The 23,681-nt window shown below is 39.5% G+C and overlaps 1 protein-coding gene and 1 long non-coding RNA gene across 2 annotated transcripts; both read right to left on the bottom strand.

The window, feature by feature from the left end:
- Window positions 1-2,636: 2,636 nt before the first annotated feature.
- Window positions 2,637-6,912, bottom strand: LOC311292404 (zinc finger protein 862-like; the record flags this gene model as incomplete). The annotated part of the gene is made up of 4 exons (XM_084412072.1): window positions 6,155-6,912; window positions 4,405-4,944; window positions 3,939-4,197; window positions 2,637-3,758 (listed from the first exon to the last, which is right to left on the bottom strand). The coding sequence occupies exons 1-4, from the start codon at window positions 6,244-6,246 to the stop codon at window positions 2,637-2,639; spliced, it is 2,013 nt and encodes a 670-aa protein (XP_084268198.1). The 5' UTR covers window positions 6,247-6,912.
- Window positions 6,913-16,627: 9,715 nt separating this feature from the next.
- Window positions 16,628-21,747, bottom strand: LOC311292720. The gene is made up of 5 exons (XR_014627787.1): window positions 21,654-21,747; window positions 19,321-19,386; window positions 18,449-18,482; window positions 18,239-18,335; window positions 16,628-17,104 (listed from the first exon to the last, which is right to left on the bottom strand). It is a non-coding gene; the product is annotated as an uncharacterized lncRNA (long non-coding RNA).
- Window positions 21,748-23,681: the final 1,934 nt, after the last annotated feature.

Genomic DNA, 23,681 nt, shown 5'->3' with positions numbered 1-23,681 from the left:
CAAACAAATACAAAATGCACAACGACACGCCTAAAGTCGCTCACGCACATACACGCAAACTCTACACACACGAGACGCGCGGAAATCTCCGCGCACATACTCATATGAGACGCGCGCGCGCACACACAAACTGTCAACACACATTCTCATATGAGACGCAAGCACACACACAAACTCGCGCACATACTCAATGAGACGCGAGCACACACACTCACAATACCCTAAAGATGTGGAAAAGTCGATCAAAAGTGTGGCTATATGTTCTCCAGGCTCGATGCCAACAGCGCACGATGCAGTATTTGCGGTAAAATAATTGCTGCAAAGACCGGTACCGCGACAGATATGATGAAGACCTTGACAGTGCACGGAGTAAACATAAGAGCAGAAAGTTGCTCCGTCTTTGACTGGTAAATGAAGAGATACCTTGTTGATCACTCTGACAGTGCTTATATTGCAATTTACTGAATGTACACTGCCGTTCAAAAATGTGTTGGTCAGAATTTTTTTTAGTAAGGATGCATTAAAGTGAATGTAAATGTTACAAAAGATTTCTGTTTCAAATAAATTCTGTTCTTTTGAAATTTTTATTCATCAAAGAATCATGAAAAAATGTATCATAGTTTCCAAAAACTGTTTTCATATTTTTGAAGGATCATGTGACTGAAGTAATGATTTTGAAAATTCAGCTTTGACAACACAGGAATAAATTACATTTTGAAATATATTCAAATAAGATTTTAAATTGTAATACTATTCCACAATATTACTGTATTTTTTATCAAACAAATTCAGCTTTGGTGAGCATGAGCTCTTTATAAAAAAATATTTTGTTCCTTATGTATATGTATAAGGAATATTTTGTTCCTTTGTGCTTTTTTTTGTTCCTTTGTGCACTGACTAAGGAGTTTTAAAAAATAAAACCAAAGTTTTTCTGAGGTTTTGTAAACTTGTTAAAATGGATTTCATAAAATTGGTATCGAAAAAAGTATCGTTCAGGAACCGGTATCGAAATCAAGGTATTGGTATCGAAATTTTTTGAACGATACCCAGCCCTATTATTTTCCTCACTGTATCTTACTTCTCGTCGGAATAACTCACATTTTTCAGGTCTCAGTTTCACTCCATGTCGCTGAAGAGCTTGGAGTACTTTACGGACCCCTTCCACGTGCTCATCAAAGGTTTTTGCGTAGCAGAGCACGTCGTCAAGGTACGGAAGACAGCAATCATCTCTCAAGGAACTCAACATCTCTTCCATACTCCTCTGGAAAGCTGCTGGGGCATTGGAGAGGCCAAAAGGGATACGAACCCATTCATACAGCCCCCGGGGGGTAATGAAAGCAGTGAGGTGCTGAGAGTCCTTGGCAATAAAGCCCTGATGGTAAGCCTTTCCTTGGTCGAGGATGCTGAACCAGGAATAACCACCGAGGCTATCAGTCAGGTCTTGTATCCTAGGTAGGGGATGTCGATCAGGGATGGTCTTCTGATTCAAGAGACAATAATCGATACAGAGGCGGAGTGTACCGTCTTTCTTTCGGACGCAGACCACTGGAGCAGCATAAGAGGACTTTGACTTCACAATCCAACCTTTCATGAGCAGATCTTGTACATACTTCTTCACCTCTTTGAACAGTGGTTTGGGCACCGAAGAGTAAGCTCTCTGCACTGGAATCTCGTCTTTGAGTGAGATAGACATCCGTAGACTAGGAATACATCCAATATCATGACTGTCTTGTGCAAAAGCAGCCGATTCTTCCCACAGCATTTTCTCGACTTTCTCTTGTTCCTCATCACTAAGGTGGCTGAGGTCCAAACGGGGCTGCCATAACGCTTGAACACTCTGTTTAACTGGGGCTGTTGCTGCTTTAACGACTGTTACTCTGGGCCTGGGGCTCTCTAATGGATTGTTCTCAATCACTCTAGCCACCGTCTGGACGCTACAAAGAGCTGTCTTCCTTGGTATTGTAACAGGATGCTTCGTGTTCAGGGTGGGAATTATGTAATTTTAGGGGCAAGGCCATTTGGCCTCCACCTTTTCTTTTTTTTTAGGGGCACCAAGGCCATATGACAGGGCACAAAGGCCATTGAGTACAATTCGATGGTTTTCCCATTCAGATTGATACCATAACATCCTAATTTGGAATAAGACATGGATTATGACTTTTTTAATAAAAAAAAACTTGTTTTAATGAGAGAGAGAGTGCCATTAGTACATCCAGAAGGTATAGACCCTCACACAACAATATAAACAACACAAATGCCAATAAAAGCATTCAAAATATTAATTCAGTCCTCTATATCATGTGAGAATGTGAGTGTGAGTGTGTGAGAGAGAACCATTTCATCCAGAAGGTATACACCCTCACAACAATAGAAACAACAATGCCAATAAAAGCATTCAAAAAGTTCATTCAGTCCATTACATCATGTGAGAATGTGTGTGAGTGAGAGAGAGATTGATAGAGATAGAGAGAGAGAGATAGATAGATAGATAGATAGAGAGAGAGAGAGAGAGAGAGAGAGAGAGAGAGAGAGAGATAAAGAGAGAGAGAGACAGTGCGTGAGGGAGAGAGAGAGTGAGGGAATGCAGTGGATTATTTCAATCAGACTCATCACTTGAAAGAGAATCTGACTCAGGGTCAGGGTTGGAGTTCAGTCTTGACCCATATGGACGAACGCCTGGTCTCCTCAGACAAGTAACCCTGAGCTTTTTCACCATTATACTCCAAGGGATCACAGCCTTGAGACTTTATGAAAAGAAGATCCTCAATTGTGGACAAATTCAGTCTCAAGCGCCAGTCTCCTTGCATTCTCTTAATCGTTGAAAACTGCCGTTCCACCTGGGCTGTGGATACAGGGAACACGAGAACAATCCTGACAAGGTGAAGCAGGTTGGGGTAGATGTTTTCCTTCTCATTGAGCATCCTGTTCCACAGCACAAGGAAAGCCTCCCGCCTGTGATGCTGAACGATGTCAAATTTTACCCTAAGCCACTCTCGCTCCACCTCTGCCACATTGCAGCTATTAGTTACGAGCAATGGCTCAAAATGCTCACAGAGCCTTTGTAGTTCAATGTCCCCATATGTGTTGATGGCATTGATGTTCTCTGGCATGTTAACTGGATCAAAGATCTCTGCAGCCAGGAGCACTGGGTCTGTGGAAAAGGTTGAAAAGCGGTAAGTGATGCATTCTATGATTTTGTCAATGATGTCAACCATTTGGTGACGGAATGCCTCAGAGGTTGTTGACTGGTGGTTGATGTCGACTCCCTTGTATTGGAAAACACCAACACTGGCTGTGTCTGTGAAAGCAGAGAGGACAGGACGGAGATAGGGACCAGGTTTTTCCCTCAGTCGGAGCAGAGCAGTCTGGGACGCCATAACCCTACTCCTGACAGAGGAAAGGGACAGCTCCTCTGCCTGAAAGTCCAGTGACAGTTCTGCCAGTTCCGCCAGTATATCTTGATAGACAGCTACATGGAGGACAAACTTTGATGAAGTCAGTTGACGGCAGTAAGATTTCAGCTTTGCCTTGTCTGGTCCAGACTCCTCCTGCTCTTTTAGAAGATGGGCTATGACACACCGGTAGTTGGAGGCAAGGGCGGCTAAGGCTTTCCTCCTGTGATTAATCCACCTTGTGCCTTGAGAGCGTGTTGGCTTCACCACATGTTCTTCAAGGGTCTCTCCAAGCGCCTTCAGCTCCTTCCACTTCTTGGATGAACGTCGGTAAAGGGAGTAGATGCGCATTAGCAACTCGTCAATCTGAAGGGGAGATTACAAACACACACGAACGAACAAACAAGCAAAAATAAGCTACAAATTTCTTCATATTAACTGTTTTTAACCAACACAATTATAAATGGACAAACATATGACATGTAATTATTCATATTGTGACAGTGTGTATACTGTAAGAAAGGGTCGCATTGTATTTTAACACACCTGGGTGAAGTAGGTGTCTTTGAAAGCATCCTTCAAACAGAGCTCAAGCCTGTGAGCGATGCAATGAACCCTTATCATCCATGGGGCTAACTGCTCCTGGAGTTGTGTAAGGACACCAGTATTTTTGCCAAAATTGACACTGGCTCCATCTGCTGCTGTTGCAGTCAGACAGCTGCTAAGGTTGAGCTGGTTTTCCTGACATTTCTGCAATATAGCATTAAATATCCCCCGAGCATCACTGGTGTCTGGCTCTACAATTCTGAAAGAAAAACATACATAAAAGAAAACATTTATTTACCTTAAGTCATTTAAATTGAGTCATATGTTGGCTTTGGGTGAAATGAGAAACGACTGTGTTATTTGATAAACAATTTATATTATCTATAAATCCAAAATATACTAAAACCAATTATGCAAAAGCAAGGTGCATAAATTGACACAAATGAAGTACATGGGTGCTACTTACCCTAGCAGCCTTATTCTTGGTGTGCCATTCTCAATAACCTTGATGCTGATCAGCTCTTTCTCCATTGTTGCTTTGTCTGTGGTCCCATCAAATAACAAAGAGCAGTAGAACGGCTTCTTTGTAATCAGGTCATGGAGCTCGTCTTTCATCGTCCCAGCGATGTGTTGTATAAAAACGTGACAGGCTTTTGAATTTTGATATGTAGCTCCTAGATCCACACCATGCTTCTTTTCCATTCCCACTGAAGTTCGGAACTGTCTGAAAGGCTGCTCAGAATATGCCGTGTTATATGCAATATCAAACAATTTCAACATCTTGTCTTTTGTTCTATCGTTAAGCCTTTGAAGAGATTGAACTGTGTCAGACACTTCTGGTGGTGGAGTTGTGAGTGCCTGAAAGGCTGCATTATGAGACTTGGACTTTCTATGGTGGTTGGCTGTATCCTTTTTTATATTTGCTGTTCCTGTGATGTACTGTTCGCTGTGAATAGGTCTTTCAGGGCACTGTGTGGTAGATTTGGGGGTTTTGCTGTAGTAATCCCTGCAAATGCAACACCAGACTTTTGTAATCATGTTGTTTTTTCTTCATAGCGGAGCCAATCAAATCCCCAAGAGTCCACAGTGTGGGGAGTTGCTTTCCTAAGTTTATTCATTGGTAGAGCCTCTCCCTGTTCCTGTGTTTCCTCCTCTCTGTTTCCCTGTTCTTGTGTCTCCTCCACTCTGTCTCCCTGTTCCTGTGTTTCCTCCACTCTGTCTCCCTGTTCCTGTGTTTCCTCCTCTCCGTTTCCCTATTCCTCCTCTCCGTTTCCCTGTTCCTGTGTCTCCTCTCTGATTCCCTGTGCATCATGGTGAGCCTGACTGGCCTTACTGCAATGGATTCAGAGAAATCAAATTGTGCAATTTACAAAGTCGTGCAAGTCGAGTGTTCCTAATAACCTTCTGTGATCTGATTTGGCTTCAGATAAAAAAAAAAAAAAAAAATCAGATATAATATTTTATATCATAAAAATATCAGATTTTATGTATAATGCAACGATGATAAAGTCTATCGATTAGCATAACATTATACATATAATCTATTATTATGAAAATGCCTGACATGGCTCGAAAAACACAGGTAAGTCAAATATCATTGCAAAAATGTTTATTGTCTTCAAAACGACATAATCTGCATGTTACAGCGATCTGTTAGCTCTGTTTGTGGTCGGGGATTTGGGATTTCCTGCATTGTCGAACGCTCTTCTTCATGTGTTTCAAATATGGACTATAATGTTCAGTAGAGCGCCCTCAGGCTGCTGGTATGAATTGAAAACACATCACATCAGTATACAGCGCTCATAATGATTACATCGACGCATTTGGCTATAAATTCAATAAAATATTATTCCTGTCAATAGAAATCTGATGTAAACTGAGAATATATCAATATTTCTCCAAATCTGCACACTTTTGAGCTAAAAGCCGTGAGGGACGTTGTTTTGTGAATCGCTTTCATGACGACAGCACAGAGTTTTTTATGAATGGGAGCGTCTGACGCTCATAACTCATATTAAAGGTATCGACTCATTTTTGCATTTCATAACTCCTGACACAAATTAAGACATAACTGTCAAGGTAATAACATTAAATCTTATAGTAACTTTGAACTATTTAAAAAAAAATCCATAACATCAGCAGCAGATCAGAACATTAAGAATGTGCTCTTCTTAGTAAGACCACTTGTCACTGTTGGGATTGAACTTGATACTCACCGTATCACAAATCTATCCAGACGCATGCACTTAGCAGCAGACTCCCGTAATAGTTTGTCGTTTTTGTCGCGAATTCTTTTTAAGCTTGGCATTTCTGGAAAAGACGTGCGACAGTATTAGCGACCCATCATTTAAAAGTGTCTAGCTGCAGCTAGCATAAGTTTAATGTAGCACTAACGTCAGCGAGACGTTGATTACAAATAGTTCTAAATAGTCCTACCAAATAGTGGTTCTTAAACGTAGAGATGTTCAGTTCAACGTAACACCACATACGTCCGTCATGTAGGCTATAATATCAATACGGTTTAGCAGGAAAAATACTAGCTAACGTTACATTCACAGCCTCAGGTAGTAAACTAAATGCTAAATGGCAAATCCTACCACATTAATCAGTTACGTATCATATCAAACTGGCTTAGCTCGTTTGCTAATGCTTACCTGAGTGAGTGTCGTTCTTCTGTTGGTGCTGACGTTACATGCTTCTTGCACTGCTGTTTTGAGTCGTGAGATCATCGATGTGATTATGACACTGCACCTGCGCGAATCCACGAACTAATTGAAGTTCAGAGACTACTTGGGTGGCTCGCTGTAATTCAAAGCAAGCCCACTATGCCGCACTGGCGCTTTATACATGGAACTTGGACAGGGCCAGGGCACACAGGCCACTGTGGCCGTACGATGATTTTTTTTTCACGGGGCATGAAGGCCAAAGTGTAGGGCAACGGCGGCCATGGCCGCGTGGCCGCGGTATAATTCCCACCCTGTTCGTGTTATTTCTCACTGGTATTATGACATAAGGTCTCTTTGCGGTTTGTAGTTCTAGTAAGCCCTCCTCAATCTCAAGCTCGGTGAGATGGCCACTGTTCTCGTTAGGTTCAAACAAGAGAAGAGGGTCTGACTGGTCTACAGCGGGTGGGACCTGACACTTCACCAAGGCTACTTGTCCGGCTGGGACTGTAGTCTCATAATTACCAGTTCTTATCAATCTCTGATACATGGAGGGTTTGTCAGTCTGAATGAAGTTCATCAGCAGCTCAACTTTCTCAGCAGGAACCGATATTGCGTCAGATAGAAGCGTGGTAAGTGCTGGAACAAGTTATTTTGTTCGACTCTGAATCACTTCCTCTAGGACATTAAATCCAAGTAGTGGCTGTGCAAGCGGAATGCTACAGATGAGAAAAGGCACCATGATCGACTGGCTAAGCGCACCATTTCCACTGAAACTGACTGCAATAAGGACCCAGGGAGGGGGGGATCAAAAGGGAGGATTTCTCCATTCACCGCGTGCACTTCCAGCTCTTCTCTCTCATCAAAGATTTCACTAAGCGGCCTAATGGGTGTGTTTGGTAGATACTTCTCTTTCCAGCTTTTATCTATCAGCCTGAACCCCGTCTATCAATCATAAATAGTGACAGTCTTGTAAATAGTTGTTTGTTACCAACCTCAAAGCGCTATTTCAATCCTGTTATAGTAAATTTGTAACATGGTTTGCCTTGCAATAGATGACAATGTGTAAACATAATGACTTAATATTAAACGCTGTGGCAGAAAAGAGACGAGCACTGATAAAGCGTGTTCAGAGCTCGTAATGCTAACGTTAGATTTAAAATTGTATGTTATCAGCTATTGCGGACATTATAGGCCGTGAGATGGCTGTGACGAACGCACAGAAAGTTTACTCTTCCACAAATACCCAAATAATAAAGCCTGAAACTCATCGCCAGTCCCCCAGTTTTTTTTATTAAATTCCATATTTGCAGACAGACAACTTTACTGCATGAAGCCACTTTTTAAAAGGGAGGTTAAAAATAAAGAAAATGCTGCGTGGAGTCATCCAACCAAAATGCGGCGTGAACACAACCAATCAGCTTGTGCAGCGCACAAGTCCCACCCCTGAAAGTTCCTGAACTTTGAAAAAGTACTACCTCATGAGCAGGGACTATCCGAGGGGGAAATATTTACCCGGAACTTCATTTAGACCCTGGTTCCTGCGGTGTAAACACATCGAGTACCAGCCCAAAGTTCCTAGTTCCTGGGGAAAGTTCCTGCGGTGGAAACGCGGCTTTGTTCATTGTTTTCTTTTGGTCTCTGATTAACTGAACTTGTCTCTGTACGACTCTCAGAGCTCTGTACGCTACCCTCAGCACTGTGGGACTGAACGTGAAGCCCGGTCACTGCTTGTCCCGTGGCAGAAACCGGCTCCAGTTTTCCGGATGCTTGGGTTTTTTTCAAACAGCCTACTGCTCTGTGACCGTCCTCACCACAGTAGAAACAATGAGTGCAACCTGGGCGGTTCTGTTCGAGGCAATTAGCACAGCTATTTGGTCTGGTTTTCCTTTGATCCACTTTAACTTGACAATAATGGCAACATTCTGGGTTTTGAATCTGCTGGGGTCTTTGCAGTAGTTCAACTTTATTCATTAACTCCTCTACTTTCTCAGTTAACTGCGGGAGTACATCAGTCTTTTGACTGTTTGTCTGGAACATCTTTCTTTGTACTACTGCCTTGTACTGCTGCCGCTTCAAGCTCTGTGCTATTCACACTTATTTGTTCCTGCTTCACAACCGACCCCAAACGTCTCTGTCTCTCATTCTCAATGTTTGTTATCTTCATCATTTGCTTTAAGATCGTCTCGTCAGACACGCTGCTATCTGAGAGAAAGGGTTTCAGTTCTCGACGTATGTCGTTATGCTTATGGCTGAGACTCTGATACACGGCGTGAAGGAAAACGTCTTGAACTGTGTTTATACTTAAACTACGCATTATACTTCACTTCTGTGTCAGCGTATTTTGAAGCGAACAGGATCTTTTGTTTGAGGCCTATCACTCGATACAAGAATTGTTGTGGAGTCTCGCCGTCGTTTTGTTTTGTGCACATGAGCTCTTGGAAAAGTTCTGTGTTGCTTCGCCCACCTAAATGGGATTGCAGAAAGCCTTTCAGCTCGTCCATCATCAAATCGTCTTTGTGTATTAGCATGTCTTTAAAGTTTCCCGGTTTAATGGCTCTGAGAACGCCTATCAATATTTCAGTCTCGCTGAATCGCTCTTTAACACCCTCATCGATTTGTCTGCATATGCTATTGTAGCTTAAATCTGAGCCCTGGTCGCCGATCTGTCCACCTTGGATCTTGAACTCGCGACGAAGCAGTGAGAGGTCTCGAAGGGGAATTATTCGGTCGTGTCTTCCATGTGGCTGCTGTTCTGGTGTGGGAGTGTTGTCATATTGTTGAGTAGGTTGTAATGGCGGAGGTGTGGGCGTGAGTGAGGATGTGGGGCTGTTTATGTATTGCATGACTTTATTGCTAAGCTCAACGTAACTAAAAAGCACTCTCTGTAACTCTGTGTCAGTGTTCTGTGTGCTTTTGACTTCAGTAGGTGTGAGTGGGGGGTTGTCCACGCTAACTGCAGCTGTGTGAGTAATATTCAAACCACTGGCTGTCACATTAACGGTTGTCAAGATATCAGTATCTGTTGCTAGTTGACCTACTGTCCTGTTCTCACTCAGTACTGGAATTGACATTATCTCGTTCACATTCTCCCCAACACCTAATTTAGGTTGAGCATAACGAATCTGAATGACATTATTCACAGTATCATTAAGCTCTAACAGCACTGCCATACCTGAATCCTCAGATTCCACCAGCATGTCACTGTTCATAAAAGTTAGAATGTACTCAAAGCAACTCTCTTCTTCGCCAACCTGAAGTTTGGATGAGTCCTTCCCTGGCACCGGACCAACTCGCTGGGCTAGTTGGAAAAGTTCATCGGCCGTCAGCATGAGTAGACTTTTCTTGATGCTCCACACCAAGCCTTTTCTCTCACCATCCGCCATGACTGCTTTTCTCTCTTCCCCACCGTCGGTTGCTCGTCTTGGTCACGCTTTCACTCGCCTCTGCTGGTCTGGTTCCACGTGTGCAGAACAATCGTCACTTCACCGGTACTTGTTCTGGTGAAAGCAGGATCCATGCATCACCCAATCTTCCCCTCACTTCAAGCCTGAAGAGACGTCAGCTCCTGGAACATGTCAACTGCTGATTCTGGTCGTGCTTGTAGCCTGCGCATCTACTGTCATTCCCCGTACGGGCCACCAAAAATCTGTAACGGGTACCGTGGCGACGGCACCCGAAAGGGACAGATTATTCTCCTGTAACACACAGGAGAGAAACGAGGAGACAGTGTGTCATGTTCAAGCTCTCTGGAGTAATTTATTCACAATATCATTAAACAAATCTCTGTTTCTCAGAGTCACATTATGCTTCACATATCACATTTTCAATGTCTTCTTAACATTATAATGACTTTCAGTGTTCATGTCAATTCACAATCTGCAATAAAATAAACTTCTCAATTTCACATTCTTGTTCACTGACTCTGTATTTTTATATTTCACACTATTCATCAAAAAAGAAATACAAAAACCATAGTAATATACCTTAATTACTTCTCTTAAATGATTAAACATTTCTATTCACAATATTTTACCAGTATCACATTAATACGATGCTGCAAATCACTCTCAGAATTATTAATATACTTCAAATAAAACTTTAAACCTTATTTAACACATTAACCATTATCAATCGGCATTCAACACACATATATAGTACATTAAACAATACTTATTAACCTTTAAAGCTTATAGAATACCTTCATGTGCATTTGTATAAGGAAAAATGTATATTTTTAACTGACGCGCTCACAAACGTTACATGTGCGTTTTCAGTAGGCCGCTAATCAGTCAAGCTTTTCTCTCTCGCTTAAATCAAACTCAAAAACAACCTCTGACGAACATCACTTCTCTAAAACAATTCACTTATATTCTAAACACATTTCAGCATGGTTAAATTCAACTTTAAAGTGTTTTTATACATTTACCCACCTGTAACACACAGGAGAGAAACGAGGAGACAGTGTGTCATGTTCAAGCTCTCTGGGGTAATGAAAAACTCACGACTCGCACAGCTTAAAGGCCATGTTGCAGGTTAACCACCACTGTTGATCAATGGGTACATTAATCACTCAAGATATGTATACCATTTTTAAAATGTCTCAAAAATGGTCTTAAAGACCTTTTTTTTTACGTTTTTTGGTATGAACGTTTTTTTTTACGCAATTCGGTGATGACGTCACGTTGGGGAGAAGCGGAGGAAAGGTAGCCCTCAGCCAATACAGTTTGTATTAGAACTATGGCGACTGACTGGGAAAAATTAGTGAAAAATCAACGTTTTCTTTATATCTAGTGGCAGTGATCATGACATTAGTTCAGATAAGTACCGGTAAACTTTGTCTTCATCTAGAAATAGAAGGCATCATGCTAGCTATGGGCTAATTTGCCAGTCACACCTATTATCCACCACCTCCAGATAATCCCTAATTAAGTCTTTCCCCCAACGTGGTAAACACATTAATGATTAGTTATCCCACGTTTTGATGGTAGCCTACTAGCTCCAGTAACAGCATCATTGCCAAGTGTTTCTAAGCGTTTACCTCTTCCTTCGGTGAAAATGTTGCAAACGCAGCCGCCGCATATCTGTCGCTGTTTGGCAGGTGCTTGTGTGGACGCCGGCGGTGCCGTCCCATGGAAACTGCGTTGGAAAGCTTGTGCTGTAAGTGAGTGCGTTTTGGTCGCTGGTCGAGGAGCTCACCCTGTGACCAGATGTGACGTGCCTCACTCAGCATCCAGGATTTGCATGCTGCCTGAATCCGTTTGTGCTGAAGATAGCATAAACCCATTTCACGCAGGATCATGGTCCCCTTCAAGCCGGCACGCACGAGTATGTTAATTGTTTGTTTACTTTACCATTTTTTTTTACACGAAGTCTTATGAACCAGCTTAAACAGTTATAGGTGACTAGAGATGTGTTGTATAATCTGCGCTATCTGAATACTCTTGTCTACTACTCGTCTCTCTAGTCACTCTCAACGCTCTCAAGGCGGGCTTTGGAATATTCTCTCCCCAACGTGACGTAATGGAATGCATTGTGGCGGAAAGGAGAATCGTTGCAAACCGCTGTAAGATAGCCTACTTTTTCGTATTATATTGCGTTTTGTGATACCCAACAACATAAAATACAATGGATAACAGTTTAAATGTTTATTACCAACAAGTAAACTGCACAAATTCGATGAAAAAAAAACCCCTGCAACATGGCCTTTAACACCCATCGCTCGACTCTGCCCCTAACGGTCAGGAGTAGCATTGCACACTTCTCTTTTTTTTTTTTTTTACAAGGAATCACATTAAAATAAAACCCTGCCGAATGTTTCTTTTTCCAAAATAACACAATAACATATTCAAAATGAAACCAATAATTTTGGATATACCTAAAGTACAATTACAATACTTGTGTGATCGTCACATTAGCACCGGAACGTGAAGATTATAACGGCCTGAGAGCACATGAAAGACAAATAACTAACAAGGAACTAAAGTAATTTGTTAGATAAACAATATTTTTTTTACCCAATCCTACCATTTATGCAAACCAGTATGATGGATCTACCAACAGAGATTGCAACATCACCAGTGTCACAGGAGCATATATTTTGTTGAAAGGCTGTTGGCAGCAAACAATCTGCAAGAGCAAAGGACAATCAGGATGACATTAAAGAATGTTTGGATTGTTAGCAAGTACTTGGAAAATATAATGAATAATTTAATAATGTTGTGTGTTGATGAAAAAATGCAAATCAACTGAAAAAGAGACACCAACCTTGTTCACAGATGATGTACTTATCATCATGGAGTTTCACAAACTCTGTTGGGGGAATGTATTTATAAAAGTCATACATGGTGGTCTGCCTACTGTGCAGAGTGTGGCGTTTATGTACCAATTGATCACAGTCTGCACAAAACCACTCTGAGGGCAAACCTTCCCTGCAACGGATGATGGCTTCTGTCACGTGACAGTGGTTGCACTTCATCTGGACAATGTTCTCAGCTGACAACAAGTTGTGAATGTTTTGTGGCCTCGCCTGTTGCCAACATTGTTGGACCCCTTTCTGTCTTTGACACCAACTGGACAAAGATGGCTGCTGAGCAAAATCTTGCCCATCAATGCTCTCTGAATCCCGTAGAACAGTGATTCCCAACCCCCGGTCCGTGGACCCGTTAGTACCGGGCCTTGAAATATTCCCAGAATAATGTTTCTTTTTTTCTTTTTTTATAATAATAATAATTTTCTTTTTTTATATGTTTTTTTAAGTGCTATGACGTCATGTTATTTAATCCAAAACCTAAACAATAAATAGATTAAAATGTGTTTCTTTGAGCGCCTTGCGATTGCTTAGCAACGCGTCATATCTGAACGGACTGCAAAAAAGCGCGCTGCACCTGAAGTGACAGGGAAGTGGAGAGATGAGCGGGCCGCGATATTTTTTTCAATGGCTAATTTCATTGCGGACAGTTCTGGTAAAAGGAAAGGCGATGACCAACTCGAAAATAGCGAGAGAGAAAGTCAAGCTTCATAAATACGATACCTCATACATTAGGTATGGATTTATGACAACAGGCGATTCCGTGGCGCCAAATCCGTTGTGTATTATTTGTGGTGAAAAACTGTAAGCTGGTTTTCGTTCATATTTGTAAAGCAGACCTTTTTAAATTTCGTTTTATTGTATCCTGGAATTTGTGTGCATTGTTTTGGATGCATATGTTTTTTATGGATGCTCAGGAAGAACAGCTTGTCTTGTGCACAGCTACAAATATAGTAATATCAATAAGCAGTTCATGCTCACATTAAAATAGTTTTGTTCTCATTGGTCTGATTTGGTATTTTTTGTTAAAGGAAAAAGTTTATTCTCTAATTTTATACTTTTAAAAATGATTGGCTGAAATCACTAAGTTATGTGTTTGCTATTGTATTCTGAAACTGTCTGATTGTTGAAACTGGCACTTATTTTCATACAATTAGCCTTTGTTGTCACCTGTTGGTGTGTGAAAACACTAAGTTGCTGTTGAAGTGATTGTCTTTAGTGGTTCTGGAGAGATTTGTCAGGTGAAATGGACTGGTATTTTCATACAATTTGCCATTACTGCCACCTGCTAGTGAGTGAGTGCTGTGTGAGTTGCTTTTGAAGTAGACCTAATTGTATGGCAGTAAAGGGAAATATTTTGTGAACCGGTCTGAAAGTTTAAAAAGATTGGTATATTCATACAAGTAGCCTTTGTTGCCATCTAGTTCATTATGCAAATAAATGATAGGCTGTTACTGTTTTACACAGTGATATGTTCCAAACGATGCATCTTAAAATTGACAACTGCTTCCTGGAATTTTTTTTATGAATATGCTGGTCCCTGGCACAAAAAAGGTTGGGAACCCCTGCCGTAGAAGGTCCTCCAGTGATAGCAGAGAAGGCAGAGGGTGAAAGGATAGTTGGAAATGGGCAATCAAATCCATGACCCTTAAGATTCTGTATAGGTGCTGGCTGTCAGTAGTGTTGCCCACTTGATTGTGAAACTAAACAACAACCATGTGATTTTGCTGAGAAACAGTGATGAAACAGTGCGCACGGTTCCACTAACAACCAATTTTAACGCATTACGCTGCCATTTTGACACATGGCCCCATGTAACAGAAACACTGAAATAATTAAAATAATACAGTTAACACCGTGATCTCATTACAAATAAAAAGATTGCTGCCCTTTGTTACGGCCCTTGGCCCTTTTCTGGTCGTTCTCCTGCCCCTCCTCTCTTTCAGGTCTAATTGCGGTCACCTGCGAAGTAGGTGTTTAAATGGGAGCTTCTCTGCTGCATTGATCTCTCTCTTCCTGCTCGGGTCTGGTGTTTAAAGGCTCGAACGCTGCTCGTCCGTGTTCACGCCTCGCTCGGGACGCCAGGACTTTACACAGATGCACATTTAAGTTTATTCAAGTTTGTCTTTTATTTTAACACTCAACACTTGCACTCGCACAAAACAATACATCCATGCACCTTCCTTGCACTACTGATACTGACGTTTTGCACCGCTTGTTTGTGGCATGGTCTCCTATCTGTTGTTATGGCCTTGAGTCAGTCATAACAAAGTGGGGGCTCGTCCATTGGTTTTGCGCGTTTTGTTGCTAGTAATTTGATTTTCTTTAGTGCGCGTTGTGTTTTGATCTAGTAATTTGTTTAGGAGCGCACATGAGAGCGAGTGAAGCTCATAGTAGCTTCGTCTTTGAATTGTGGTTTTCTGTGCGTCTTGATTGGCGGTTGGGGGGATATCCCGTGACGTCATTGTCCTTATATGGTTAGTAGTTGCGCTCTTGGAGACATGCCTGAGTTTGATTAGTTTTGATTAGTTGTAATTTGTTTGCTGGCGTTCTCGAGCGGGAGTGTTTTGGCAGTAGTTACTGTTTTTTGGAGACGTGTGAAGGTAAGTGACAGTTTGCTAATGTGCACTTCTAAAGTTTTGGGCTCGCGTTTTTCCTTGTAGGCGTAGCAGCGTTTCCCAATAGGGGTTTCGCTGCACTATTGTTTTAGTGTGGAGGTACGGCGGGTAGAGCTTCCCATTTTCCTTTTCCCTACGTCGGCTCGGGAGCATTTCCGTGGTTTCAGGGGGGTTGCCAGCGTGCTGGTCGCCTTTACTGGGCCATCGGGTTGTAAATGCATAAAAACCCACCGCTACGCCTCACGAAGACTAGGGTTCAGTAAGTTAGCTTTTGGGCTAGGTAGTTAGCGGGGAAACGCTGTCCTTGGCCTGTGGTTGAAGGCCTGTGTGTATACTGATAAATTTCCCTTACGAAAATTAACCATGGTTTTACTATAGTAAAACTGTAGTTAACTACGACCGTAGTAGCCGTGGTATTTTGGCGGAAACCATGGTTTTTAAAAACCATGGTTTTGATACCATGGTTTTACTACAGTTATATTGTAGTAATACTATAGTAAAACGGTAGTTAACTTCAACCGTAGTAGCCGTGGTATTTTGGCGGAAACCATGGTTTTTAAAAACCATGGTTTTGATACCATGGTTTTACTACAGTTATATTGTAGTAATACTATAGTAAAACGGTAGATAACTACAACCGTAGTAACCGTGGTATTTTGGCGGAAACCATGGTTTTTTAAAAACCATGGTTTTGATACCATGGTTTTACTACAGTTATATTGCAGTAATGCTACAGTAAAACCATAGTAACCATGACTGTAGTTTTCTCCAAAAACCACGGTTACTACAGTCATGGTTATGGTTTTACTGTAGTATTACCACAGTGTAGCCATGGTTTTACAAAATTCTTGAATTACATTTAAGCCATTTACTTACAACAAACATCTACAAAATAACAACAGAAAGAAGTTACCATTCTATGATACAGACTTTATTACAGAAATTACATAATCTGAAAACATATAGACTTGCATTTGTTCTCACATGTGACATAAAACAATAAACTACAAAGTTATACAAAATTATTGGTGATAAATGCAATGGTTAAATTCAGTTGCTAATTTACAAATAAAAAATAGCAATTTGTTCCACTGTAATAATGATTTATATACAAATATAACACAAATAAACATGACTTAGAGCACCTTTAAATACACAGCATCTACCTCCTCTAAAAATGTCTATAACATGTAAACACGTGTTCAACACAAGCATGTTTGCAATTTATACCGTACATACATTAACAAGATGACAACAACATTACTTAATTACTTCATTACTTAAACATTACTAAAAGTTTAATGGAAAATTCTTACATATACTACTAAACAAATTCAGAAGAAATTAGCAGTTCTTTGAAGAATGTTTAAAATGATATCCACTCACAAGAGATGAAGACATGCAGTCTCCTCAAGGGGGATGAAAACTCTAGGTGAAGAAGTTTTTGTTCAATAACATGTGATGCAGCATCCATGCCAGTAGTTGTCAGTATGAAGTCTGTCATATAGGCCAGTAGGTTACAGTCCAGCTTTGGTTTGGTTCTGTCTTGACCTTCAGCCCAAATGGACACAGGAGCTAAAATGAGAAGAATACACACCACATTAACACACGGCTTGCCGGAATACTCAACTGTACTATTGAGTAGCCGAATAATAATGTCCAAGTGCAATAATGTCCATTCAGCCAGTGTTTTCATAAATAACCCATCAATTATTAGGGCTCCAAAAGCCAAGCAGAAAGAATGTGCATTATATGATCAGTTGAGTGTATTTTCTTTTACTTATACTCTTGAAAGGTTAAACAGAACAAAAAGTACAAGTCTCATATATACATCATTTCACGAAAGAGAAAATGAGATGGAGAAAGTACTGGTTTGAGTAGAGACATCTGTAACCAACAAAGGGATAGAGCTCTAGACACTCAATTCAATCGTAAATGCATGATAACAGATAATCAAGAAAGGTTTTCTCTCACCCAAAGCTATTGTATTGTTTCAACCTGGAAAACAGGTGTATTTTACAGTAGCATTGAAGAAAGTAATTAAATGAACAAATATGAAAATAAAACAAAACATAGACTTCACTGTATAAATTATACATTTATACTTATTAAACCTACTATTAAAAGTTATCAGTCAAGAGCAGTGAGTGATTTTCTCTTTGCATTTTGTTGTTTTATTAGTTTGCGTTCACTTTAGACATAACCGACTTTATGTAAACCTTGTGTGTATTTGACAGTATTAGCACAATAAGACTCGAAAGATAACTTAGTCCAGTATCCAGGCGCTGGTAGACAGGCTTTTAGTGCATGTGAGCTTCACGTGTAGGCGCTGAGAAACACACACGTTAGAACAGCGCATCAGCACGCGAATTAAATGTTTAACCGACAAGGCATTAAAGCACATGCAAATTATGAACTTTTGTGAACTGCAGTGTGCCGTTCCGCTGCGTTAACATTTTATGTGAATATACGTCACGTTGTTCAGTATGTTGGGACAGAGGCGCCAGAACATCGTCATATCGCACACCCCTACTTCCAAAGTTCATGTTTTGTGTTCCACAGAGTCATAAAGGTCTGAAAAAACGTGAGAGTAGATGACGACAGATATAGAATATTTTTTGGTAAGTTACTTATCCCTTTAATGTTTATCATATTTTGTTATACTGACATTTGTTAGACAACAATTAATTGGTTTGTAAATGTACTTACCACTAATACACTTGAATTGCCAATAGAACTCGCTTTCTTCCAGTCCAAGAATTCTTTTCCTCATGTTGGTATAGATTGGACAGGTTTTTTTGGCAAACTGGGGACAAAAAAAAAAAAAAAAATTAAAAGACAAAAAATTGAGATATACAGTACATACCATATTATCATTATATGTTTATTAATGGTATTCACTATGACTTCACTATTTACCTGGCAAACAGCTGATGGTTTCACACTCTCTCGTCTGTATTAAAGATGATGATAAATAGAAATTACATTTTTGACAGTCACAAATTGTCCAATGTCATTAAATGTAACGCTTAAGACCTGTGCATGGATAGACAATTCTGTGTGGATGTCAAAATATATTAACAATACGGAACAAGATTTTATATTCAAATTCAATTTGAATTGGTTATAGATCTGCCAGGTTCTCACAGCAGCCAATCACAGCGCACTCCCTCTCCCACTTCGGTTCAGCTTCGTTCATCTTAGGAACACAAATGAAGATATTTTTAATGAAATTCTGCATTGGGAGCAATGCAACTAACACATTCAAGGCCCAGACCGATAGGAAAGACATCATTGAAGTAATCCATGTGACTCCAGTGGTTTAACCGATTTTATGAAGCGATGCCGGTGCTTTGCTTGTTTTTGCAAAAAAAATAAAAATACTGACCTGCAATCCAGTAGGAGGAGCACTGCGACATATGCGAATTGTGTTGACTCAAGACCGGAAGGTGTTCCGTGAATGTGCTTTAGATAATATTATTTTGTAAATATAGAGGTAAATTATGCTGGGGGTTTTTTGCACAAAACAAAGCACCGGCATCGCTTCATTAAATTGAGGTTAAACCACTGGAGTCACATGGATTACCTCAATGGTGTCTTTACTACCTTTCTGGGGCTTGAATGTATTAGTTGCGTAGGCTACCAATGGAGGAACAGAAAGCTCTTGGAGTTCATTAAAAATATCTTCATTTGTGTTCCGAAGATAAACGAAGGTCTTACGGGTTTGGAACGACATGAGGGTGAGTAATTGATGACAGAATTTTTTTTTACAATTTTTAGCTGAACTATACCTTTAAGGAATCCTGGAAACACCTTAATTCAACCACAGCATGCACTCGGCCCATTTTCTGGAATGACTGAAATGCAGATAAGAAAACAACAGTTTCACAAAAAAGCACAGCAGTTTTAAAAAGCTTCATATAAAGTACCCAGAAAAGTTAAATGTTAGCTGCAGCCCTATTTTACAGCGCAAATCTTCTCCATACTGTGCACTTTTATGATAGAAGCTTGTTCCCACATTTGAGAAACTGTTTACACAAAAATACTGCTTTAACTTTAATTTGTCATGCACTCTTGAATGTGCAAAGTAGAGCTAGGGCTACTGTATGATGAAAGGCAAGATGTTCACTAAAAATAAGATGAAGAAGTCACATGGACAATATTTTTGATACTTTCAGAATTTAAATTAAGTAAATAAAGTGATAGTTCACCTCCAAATGGAAATTCTGTCATTAATTACTCACCCTCATGTAGTTCCAAACCTGTAAGACTTTCGTTCATCTTAGGAACACAAATGAAGATCTTAATAATAAAATCTGAGAGCTTTCTGACCCCCCATAGACAGCTAAGCAACTACCTCTTTAACGCTTTAAAAAGTTAAAGTGATTGTAAAACTAATCCATATAAATTGAATGGTTTAGTCTAAATTTTGTGAAGACATGATCGCTTCCTTTATGATGAACAGGTTGACACTGTCACCATTCATGTTAAATACCCTTAAACGTTAAAAGGATGACAAGACAAATATTTCGCTTTCCTTGGACACGGCAACCTTTTCACGAATATATATATATATGACTTGACCTCAAAAACAGACGCAGGTCATCGCACGCACTCAGTCGATCACTCTCATTCACTGTCTGTTTAGGCTTAAGTGCAAATCAGCGAAGCCTCTATACAAACCACCATGATAAAAACAGTCTTGTTATCATTATTAACTTATTTTACATTCAATACACATGCACGAAGTTCAAAACTAGAAGGGTATAGCCTTATGAAAAAAGAAAACACGCGAATATCACGGTTGCTGCGGTTACTTACATTCCTCTGCGGTTGGCTTGTCAGTAGCGCGATATTGCGGTTATCGCCACAACAGATTTAATTTAGTCTTTTCTTCACACTTAAACAATGATTGGCGAACATAAACAGAAGCTCAACCGAACATGCTTGACACGTGAGAGCAAACCTCTCTCAAACGTGCTGCGCAACACACGAGAATGAACCTCGTTTGTTCTTGCATGTCAAGCAAACATGCTTGAGCTTCTGTTTATCGTAACTGATGTGTGAATTTATGAATGTTTATATGTGAATAAAAGCCTAAATTCAACCTGTTCATCATAAAGGAAGCGATCATGTCATCATATGGATTAGTTTTACAATCACTTTAACTTTTTAAAGCGTTAAAGTGGTAGTTGCTTAGCTGTCTATGGGGGGTCAGAAAGCTCTCAGATTTCATTATTTAGATCTTCATTTGTGTTCCTAAGATGAACAAAAGTCTTACAAGTTTGGAACGACATGAGGGTGAATAATTAATGGCAGAATTTTCATTTTTGGGTGAATTAACCCTTTAACATGTTCAAGTTAAAATTGTAGCAAAATGATCATTTAAATGCTATTTTTTCTTAATAGCATTTACACTCACAGTTAAGACACTTACGATTGCATTTTTATAAATACCCACAATGAACGTAGCAAAATTCAATGTGGATTTAAAAAAAGGATTCCGGCAAAATTCAATGTGGATTTAAAAAAAGGATTCCGAGCCAATCACATTCCCGCACCGCCCTGTCAATCACTGCATCAAGTGCCTTAACTTTGAGTGTAAATGCTAGGAAACATAACTTAAATTATCATTTTGTTACAATATTTACTTGAACATGTTAAACATCTAATTTCTGTAATAAATTTTAATTTTAATTTTAAAAACATATAAACGTTCAAATGTATGTTCAAATTATATGTTAAAGCTAGTGTAGTAATCCCAGCAGGCACTTTATCAAGATTGACATCACTCTGTCATTATGGCAAACAAACTCTTAGGACTAAAAATTCAACCTCACCAGAAAAAAAGAATATCATAAGATTAAAGGGATACTCCACTTTTTTTTGGAAATAGGCTAATTTTACAACTCCCCCAGAGTTACACAGTTCAGTTTTCGAATCCATTCAGCCGATCTCCGGGTCTGGCAGTACCACTTTTAGCATAGCTTAGCATAGATCATTGAATCGGACAAGACCATTAGCATCTCTCTTAAAAAAATGAACAAATAATATTTGTAATATTTCCAAAAAAAGTGGAGTATCCCTTTAAGAAACTCAAATAACTCATTGTACTGATACTTGCCTCACAGCTGAGGATGCAGGAAGACTTCCAGATGTGTGATGATCAGTGAGACCAGCACTGGTAGTTTACCCCATCATCTTCATGATCTAAAAATCAAAAACACATTTGCTGAGTTTCAACAAAGTTCTCTGTTAAAATGAATGACCTGTATATGACTTAGGGCAGAATCAGGTAAGTTAATCGCAATCATTTAAACACAGAGAACGAGTGATCAACTATTTTATCTGTGCACTGTTCAGTCACGTTCAACTGCATACAGTATTGTGGACTAATGTAAAGTACACCAGCATGGAACCTCTGGTTAAGTATTCATTTACAATAATTACATATTAAATGTGTACTCACGACACAGAAACTCAATTGCTTTAAAAAATATTTGCAGACGGTTAATATCACCGACTCGATTCGTACCTAGCTGCTACACAATTTACACTCGTTATTGTCATGTTAAGTTGTAACGCTTTATACATTTGTTATTTGGTTAAACATAAACATAAAACCCACCTTTGAATTTCCTCTTCTCTTATAATTCGGGTCCGGCCTCTGTGAAGTGAAGCCATATGGTTGTTGTGGTGCTCGTGCTCCGAAGTTCCCGCTCTCCATCTATTTGAAAATGCAGTAACGGCTGCAGCGACCTTGGGCAATCAGATTTGCGTTGCCTAATAGCAAAGTTAACATTTAACAGTTATAGTGGATAATGGAGAACAAACGCCATATTATGTGTACACGCAATGACTTAATACTAGTCAAAGATTAAAAAGTGTAACATAACTTACAAGTCTTGTTTGACTTAAACATGGCTAAAAAGCATTCGGTGCAAAGCTAGTTTAACTCGCTAAATTAACGTCAAGTGGCTATAACATTAATATTTTCGACTTGTGAACTACATATAAACGTAAATTATCAGAACTCACCTTTAAATTTCGTCTTCTTCAAGTTAAATATTTCAAATAAACCAACAAACTCGACCGCGCTGCTGTCGTGTAACGATAACCTGCTTCCAGCTGTCAGTTCGGAAAATTCCTTGGCTGAAGCGATTTTGACCAACCAGCGTCTTGTTGCTATGCCACATACTCAATCCATCAACCAATCATGAATGAAACAGTAATTTGACCTATCACTGCACCCTTGACGTGAGAACAATTAAAAAAAATTCCAATTGCTAACACACAATTTTGCAAACTATTTTTTTCCTGGTTTTATTAAAATACATAACACAATTTACAAAACCACACATCCAAACTGCAAAATACCGAATATATCATGCAAAATGAAGCACTGCAACCAAAACTACATATAGTAGTGGTTGCACACTTCATCACAAAATGGCACACATTCATTCATATCACCAGATTTTTGTCTAACCAACTACTGTTGGGCATAAAATCACTTTAGTACGCTTTGGCATAATACTAAAATAGTTCAAATTGTAGAAAATTCTTCAGATTGTTCACAAAAATATTTGCAGATACACGTATGCTGTTGAAACTTTTTTTTTTTTTTTTTTTTTACCAAACAAGTGAAAACATGCAACATATGCACAGCATATATATTTACATTGGACTGAACAAAAACATGCTCAAAAAAAACAAAAACAAAAAACCAGTAGCCTACACTGAAACCCATGGTTCATTTTGTAGTTACTATGGCTTTACTACAAAAACCATGGTTCATTTTATGGTTACTATGGTTTTACTATAAAAACCATGGCTCATTTTATGGTTACTATGGTTTTACTACAAAAACCATGGTTAAATCAAGGTTATTGTAGTAAAACCATGGTTCATTTGTAGTTACTATGGTTTGACTGAAAAAACCATAGTTAACTATGGTTCATTTTGTAGTTACTATGGTTTTACTACAAAAACCATAGTTAAACCATGGTAACTATAAAAAAAACATGGTTAAACCACGGTTATTGTCGTAAAACCATGGTTAATTTGCAGTTACTATGGTTTTACTGCAAAAACCATAGTTAAACTATGGTTCATTTTGTAGTTACTATGGTTTTACTGCAAAAACCATAGT

This window comes from Rutilus rutilus (assembly GCF_951802725.1).
Source record: "Rutilus rutilus genome assembly, chromosome: 6".
Classification (NCBI taxonomy): Eukaryota; Metazoa; Chordata; class Actinopteri; order Cypriniformes; family Leuciscidae; genus Rutilus; species Rutilus rutilus.
Note: the sequence above shows the minus strand (reverse complement) of the source record. Positions and strands in the feature narration are given on the sequence as shown.